Below are 7,389 nucleotides of genomic sequence, written 5' to 3' on the forward strand. Positions count from 1 at the left end.
ACGAATTTTCCAAGGCAAACGGCGAAGACAAGAAGACCTAAACAACCAAAGAGAACAACCAACGTGCCATATGGCCTCAAGACAAGCACATCACCATCTAAAACTTCGGACATTCCCGCAAAATGGCACACAATTCAATTGACTGTTATGACTGCCATGTCGGTGACTGTTGTTGTAACCATGGCAATAGGATTAGGACTGATTTGGAAAGCAAAGTTACGGATAGCTGCTGTAAAAATTAAACCTTCTTTGGCCCATGTGTAGTTCTTAGATTCGACTTTCAATTAAAGCATGCTGAAATGTTCATTTTTGCTTCGGGATTTTTTTAAAATAAATTTTTAGTGGTTATCTCAAATGCTTTTTGACGCAAACCAAAAAAGGTACATCACCTCACCTCTATCCCTATCCGCTGACACATAAGACCCCCATACACTGCCTCCACCTGCCTCTGTCTTTTACTAGTGCCTTCGCTGATTCCCGGCAATTTTAATCCAGATGCAATGAAGGATATGGATACCCCTGGTATAACGAACAGTATTCAATATCAAAGTCCATAAAACAATACAAAATAGGAGCAGAGTAAACACGGTCCTCCAAAACATCACAGATGGGATCAGGTACCATGGAGGAGTGAGCATCCCCTGTCGACCGGTCCCACCCGACGTGTGCTCCTGGTATGATCGGGAAATAACAGAAAAAAACCGTCGTCAATTCAGTGTATAAATAATGGACTAACAATTAGTATGAAAACGTCAGTCAGCATTTGACTCAATGATAAATTGTATTTGCTGACAAGATCATTGTATCGACCATAGAACTTATTAATTGATGACTTTAAACGAGACTGCTGATGTTCTTGTTTCATCAACTTGTTTGTCAAAAATTTACCTTGTTTTAGAAACTGTTCATACGTAGAGCATGCTCTTGCGTATCGAATCAACTGAAATATATAAACTCCGTATGCAGGTGATGGAGGTATATTGCTCCTTAAGTATGGAAAGCTGATGAGAGAAAAGTTAAAGTCATCACGTTTATCATAGAGCTTGGTTGTTAGATTACCATTAACGTCTTTTTCAAGTTAAATATCCAAGTATGAAACAGATGTGTCAGACTTGGTGGTATCTTTTATCTCAAGCTCACCAAGATATATCATATCGACATAGGAATGGAAATTACCATTGGTAATTGATAACACGTCGTCGATATATCTAAATGTCGAGTTGAAGGCCAAAGCAAGTGTTTTCTTCTTTTCACGCATAAGATTTTGCACAAATTCTGCTTCATATGAATACAAAAATAGTACCCATGGGTATACCAATAGATTGTTGGAAGATCTGGTCTCCAAAACCACATAGATATTGTCAATCAGAAACTCAAGCATCTTTTTTATGTCAACTTCAGAGTACTTGTGTTTGCAATCAGAACGTGTTTTAAGAAAATGATTTTGCAAATGACCAATGACCAGGTAAGTTAATTTACGAGTTCCATTTTTATTAAAAAAGCAGCTGTTAATGATATCAAAAAGTCTGGACTTTCATTTATCGTGGGGAATGGTTGTGTATTAAGTTGAAAAGTCGTAAGTTTTTAAGCTGTTGATTTTGGTAAAATCTTGTGATTTCAAATTGTCCAAAAGTTCTTTGGAATTTTTGAGTATCCACGTCTGACTCAAACTACTTCTTGAATATATTGTTGTGCAATAATTCTTGCTCTGTTCTTCTCGAGTACGTTGTTATCTGCCTACCTACTGTCTTGTTTCCTTCTGGTTGCCATGTTAGTACAGTGGTACAAATCCTGGTGTACTCCATCCTTAGTAAACGGCCAATTCGATTCCTCTTTGTTGCTGTTCTTCATTTGATATTTTAATCAATCTTATTCTCAAAATTTTTCTCCATTCTGGAAGATGTCAATCTTTCTTTTGTATTGCGCCTTTGTTTTCCGCATTACACCCTCAAACATTAGAACTACAGGAACAATTGTTATTAAGTACTGTATAACTTAACTTTTGTTAGATTTTTTTAACCTTCTATATAAGAAGCTGTTCAAAATCTGTTGATGTCAACATCAGATCCTCCCTGTGTCATCAAGCATTCAAGGTAAGTAATTGTTTCTACAACCATCCTTTTTTTTATTCAAAAAGTGACACGTCAAGTTACATAATAAGATTTTTAAACACATTCACATACACATTCACACTTCCCCTCACATCCATCATTCTTGACTGCTTCTATTATGTCCGAGTTGAGTCTCATCACTTTGACTTTTTCATTGTTTACTCTGAGTTTACAAACAATGCAGTGTTCCATTCTCCTACATTTCTTACATTGCTCTATGATGTTACGGTGTTTGTTCATTTCAATATTTCCACTTACCTGCCTCCTTAACTATTTGCAATTTCCCTCTAGTTCCCCATACAATGCGTCGATATATTTTTTTAGAGTAACTACGGTATCACCTCCAGTTATCCCCCTTAACTGTAACTCTTCAGTTTTCTCTCGACGCCATATTGGACATGCGGTTTTCCTCATACAGAAAACAATTAAAATGAACAGTAAGGTGCCTCAGTCCGTCTGTGGAGACGGCATGGCAGTGCAGGACGTAAGTCCGTCTGTGGAGGCGGCAGTCCAGGAGTCAAACGACAATGCCTTACTGAATGCCGAACGTAACAGACCCGACGTCGTGGATTTATCCGCAATTATTCAAGAACAAGTAAGACAGCAGGTCGAATTGTTACTTAAACAAAAGAATGTTGATGAAAATTTTAATGATCAACATAACATATCGGCATTTGCAACAAACGAGGCAAGGTTGACCAGAGGAAATGAGACCACCAATTCCAAAACGGCAACCATAAGCAGACCTCATTTTGACAAGTTTAAGGCTTATGATGAACAAATGTCAGCCTTTGAGTCCAGTGTTGCAGATGTGTTGTCTGTTAATGCACGAGATAATGATTTTGAGGATATAGATTCTAATGCATCATTTGGTGGTTTGTGTACCAATTCAGATGCGGCCGTAGAGGTGCCTTTTGGTGCACCAGATTCTTCTGATCCGCTACAGTGGAACGGTTTTGTTTCAAAGATGGCAAAAGTTCTCAATATTGATCTTGAAGCTGAGGATCCATTAGAAAATGAAAGAAAATCATTTATTTCTTCGCGATTGAAGGGAGACGAGTGACAAGAAAAAGTCTCTCCTTAAAATGCCTATTGAAGGAACACTCATTGATATGATTAAGACGGTTGAGAAAGAAGCTACTTCGGGGCATTTAAAAAATAGGTCAGTACGTGACAGAGATGATAAAGCATTTATGGTTAAAAAGGATGACTTTGACGCCTTTTGTAATCCTCCAAAGTTGGATGACAACATTGAGGAGGGATTAGTAGTAGGCCAGAAGGGTAGTTTTGGAAAATCTAAAGTGAATCTTTCTCCTTTTCATAAGGAGTTAGATAATGACTTTCGGCGAATTGACAATTCAGCAAGAGCCTTATTCAGAGCCATTTCATATGGCACTATGATAGCAGCTTTCTTAGATGAGGCTGAATGTGAGGATGATCGAGTGGAAGGACGTAAAGCCCTCATCAACTGCTTCAGAAGCATGGCTGATTTGACAGCAAGAGTTATGGCAAATTCAGTCTTGAGTAGAAGAAAAGTTTTTCTTAAAAATGTAGATTTTATAAGCAAGGCAACGGAGAAGAAATTGCTAAAACTACCTATTTTTGGCAACCAGTTGTTTAACGGACAGTACTTTGATTCTCTCCATACATCTGCAGAGAATCTACGAGATGCTAGAGAAACCCAAAATGTTTACAATGCATCAAAGGGTTATAATAAGAACTTCAAGAGTAGAGAAAATAGGAACTCTACCGAGTTGAGCAGAAAGAGGAAAGCAGATGTAAATGAGACTTCTGCTCATTCTGCAAAAGTCACTAAAGCTAGTGAGACTAATGCCTTAAGTTCTGATCACAGCAAGGACAATTTTCGTTCAGGACAAGGGAACAGGAAAAATTCTTTTTCCAGGCGAACCTTTGGGAACCAGAAAGGGTTTCCAACTCCAAGGAAGTAAATCTCGTAAACAGCCAGTCTGTAAATATGTTTCCCCAGGTAGGGGCACGTTTGCTAGAATTCCACAGGAAGTGGACCGTAGTCACGCAGGATCAGTGGGTAATAGAAACCCTAAGGGAAGGGTTAAAATTGGAATTAATGATTCAACCCGATGTAAATATCAAGGAAACATGTGTACCAAGATATGGTATTCACGAATCAGTTATTTTAGCAGAAATAAACATGTTGTCAGGAAAAAATGTTATAGAACCTGTGCCTGCAGGGCAAGAAAACGAAGGGTTTTACACCACCATTTTTGTGGTGCCAAAGAAACAAGGAGGGCTTCGGACAATTCTAAATCTAAAACCTCTAAATCAGTTAATAGTGCCTCGACATTTCAAAATGGAAACATTGTGTTCTATAATGAAAGCAATGAAAAAAGGGGACTTTGCAATCTCACTGGATTTGACCGATGCCTATTTCCACATTCCAATTCACACAGATTTCCAGAAATTTCTAAGATTCAGATTTCTAGGCCAGAGTTACCAGTTTCGAGCAAGGCCATTTGGACTTCGTTCTGCTCCAAGGGTCTTCACAAAGATAATGGCAGTTCTAGCGGCACACTTAAGAAAAATGGTAATCCAAATATTCATGTACCTAGACGATTGGTTGATGATCAATCCAGACAAGAGAACTCTTCTTCAACAGAGAGACTATGTATTACATCTAGTTCAGGAGCTGGGATTATTAGTGAATTGGGAAAAGTCGTCCCTAGTGCCATCCCAACATATAGAGTACCTGGGAGCACATTTCAATCTGGTAGAGGGCATTGCGACACCAACAGAGGCCAGGTTTCAGAGTATTTCAGACGTAGTGCAGACTTTATCAATAAGTCAACACACTCAAGCAGTAGTTATACTCAAACTGTTAGGACAGATGGCTTCATGCATTTATCTGGTTCCGATGGGAAGGTTACACATGCGTCCCATACAGTTATACCTGTTGGCAATGTGGAGACCAAAGATTCACCCTCTTACTCATGTGATAGTGATCCGGCCAATCCTAATTCAGCATCTTCAGTGGTGGATGAATCGGGAAAACTTTTTCAAAGGAATGCCTTTACAGGATCCGCCAATTCAACTGACATTGATTACAGATGCCTCAGAACAGGGTTGGGGAGCACACCTGGAGAACTGGGAGACGTCAGGGGTCTGGCCGCAGCAATATCAACAGAAGCATATAAATTGGCTGGAGCTAAAGGCAGTGCAGTTGGCTCTTCAAGAAGCTCTGTTTTTGATAAAGGGAAAAGTGATCCTTATACGGTCAGACAACACAACAGTGATAAGCTATATCAACAAACAAGGGGGGTCACACTCACCAGAACTGTGTTATCTAACTTGGGAGTTGTTCCAGTGGTGCATGGAGAACAAAATTACAATACGAGCTGTTCACATTCCAGGGAAGAAGAATTTTCTTGCAGATGCACTTTCCCGGGGGAAAAAAGTTCGAATGACAGAATGGTCACTCAACAAAACTGTTGTAAATTTATTGTTCCAACAATTAGGAACTCCATGTATAGACTTGTTTGAAACTGCGCAAAACAAGAAGTTGCCAGTCTATTGCTCCCCGTTTCCGGACATCAATGCTTTTCAAGTAGATGCCTTAGCAATGGACTGGGAAGGGATTTATGCTTATGCATTCCCACCACCTATTCTTGTGCCCAAAGTCTTACAGAGGATACGGGAAGAGCAAAGTGTTGTACTTCTCATTGCTCCAATGTGGCCCAGACAGTCGTGGTATCCTCAGATAATAGATCTTCTGATCGATGTACCAGTCAAATTACCACTGTGGCCAGATCTTCTCTCTCAAAATCGCAATCAGATTTTCCATCAAAACCTAGAAACTCTCAATCTTGTAGCATGGAAACTGTCAAATTGCAACACAAGTCAAGAGGATTTTCTGAAGAAATTGCAGAAATTATGGCAAATGCCAGAAAGACATCTACACAAACAGTTTATGATGCAAGACTCAGAATATATAACAGTTGGTGTAAAGAACAGGGTGTTAATCCCATTACAACATCTATACCCGAGTTAGCACAATTTTTTATGTATCTCTTCAATGTGAGAAAGTGTAAACCACAGACTATAGCTGGATACAAGTCAGCAATAGCAATAGTTCATCAGAATGGGAGCAGTATTGGTACAAGTACAGAACTTTCTTCATTGTTGAAAGGTTTATTTAATAAACACCCATCTGTACGTCAGTTGACACCGAACTGGAATTTACCACTGGTTTTGTTAACTCTCACAAAACATCCATTTGAACCACTAGAGTCAGCAGATCTAAAGTTTTTGACTCTTAAAACTGTTTTTCTGGTAGCCATAGCTTCAGCTTCGAGAGTGAGCGAGATTCATAGCCTCACTTTAGATGATGGTCACTTTAGAATAGAGAGGAAAGGAATAAAAATGTTACCAAATATGGAATTCCTGGCAAAGACTCAAACCATAAATAGACCATGGGACCCTATTTATATTCCTGCATTTGATTCATTCGCCACAGATTCAGAGGATTTAAAATTGTGTCCTCGTCGTGCATTGAAGATTTATATCAATAGAACGAAAACTATTCGGAAGTCGAATAGGTTATTTGTGACATATCAACAGAATAACCACAAGGAAGCATCAAAAGACACGATTGCAAGATGGATAGTTAGCATGGTTCGTTTTGCTTATGATAATGCAGAAACAGCAACATTGAATCTAGTTAGAGCACATGACACTAGACGTTTGTCAACTTCCTGGGCTTTGTTCTGTGGTGTATCTGCAGAGGAGATTTTACGGGCAGCACACTGGGCATCTGAATCTACTTTTACATCATTTTATCTTAAAGATGTTCCAGATCATCAGTCCATTTTTGCCAAGGCAGCAATTTTGGACTAATCAAGGAGAGGGAAGCAAAAATAGGTAATTATGTACCTTTTATGTACTTTTGTCACTTACTTTTCCTCTCCCACCTCCGAACTGGGCTGCAAATTCCTTTGCAAATAGTTAAGGAGGCAGGTAAGTGGAAATATTGAAATGAACTTGGATTTTTGGGGGTAAAATCCGTGTTCATGAGATATTTACACTTACCTGCCTCATCCGGCCCACCTCCCCTCTCGAGGAAGTTGAAAGGTCAGAACCTTTTAAGTTCGTCGAGAGAAACTGAAGAGTTATAGTTAAGGGGGATAACTGGAGGTGATACCGTAGTTACTCTAAAAAAATATATCGACGCATTGTATGGGGAACTAGAGGGAAATTGCAAATAGTTAAGGAGGCAGGTAAGTGTAAATATCTCATGAACACGGAT

The 7,389-nt window shown here is 39.1% G+C and overlaps 2 protein-coding genes across 2 annotated transcripts; both read left to right on the forward strand.

The window, feature by feature from the left end:
* Nucleotides 1-3,196: 3,196 nt before the first annotated feature.
* On the forward strand, nucleotides 3,197-4,060 carry LOC134272511 (uncharacterized). The gene has a single exon (XM_062754733.1). The coding sequence runs from the start codon at nucleotides 3,197-3,199 to the stop codon at nucleotides 4,058-4,060; it is 864 nt and encodes a 287-aa protein (XP_062610717.1).
* A 26-nt stretch (nucleotides 4,061-4,086) lies between these two features.
* On the forward strand, nucleotides 4,087-6,980 carry LOC134272512 (uncharacterized). The gene is made up of 2 exons (XM_062754734.1): nucleotides 4,087-5,834; nucleotides 5,957-6,980. The coding sequence occupies exons 1-2, from the start codon at nucleotides 4,087-4,089 to the stop codon at nucleotides 6,978-6,980; spliced, it is 2,772 nt and encodes a 923-aa protein (XP_062610718.1).
* The last annotated feature ends 409 nt before the right edge of the window (nucleotides 6,981-7,389 follow it).

This window comes from Saccostrea cucullata, unplaced genomic scaffold (genome assembly GCF_032062105.1).
Source record: "Saccostrea cucullata isolate Sc308-1 unplaced genomic scaffold, CSIRO_AGI_Scuc_v1 ctg8853, whole genome shotgun sequence".
Lineage (NCBI taxonomy): Eukaryota > Metazoa > Mollusca > Bivalvia > Ostreida > Ostreidae > Saccostrea > Saccostrea cuccullata.

What these genes read in the sequence shown, in the direction of transcription:
- LOC134272511 (XM_062754733.1), top strand. Translation starts at nt 3,197, where the DNA reads ATGCCTATTGAAGGAACACTCATTGATATGATTAAGACGGTTGAGAAA.
- LOC134272512 (XM_062754734.1), top strand. Translation starts at nt 4,087, where the DNA reads ATGTTTCCCCAGGTAGGGGCACGTTTGCTAGAATTCCACAGGAAGTGG. An exon ending in ATGTGGCCCAGACAGTCGTG is followed by an intron (nt 5,835 to 5,956) that starts GTATCCTCAGAT and finishes TCAATCTTGTAG; the next exon opens with CATGGAAACTGTCAAATTGC.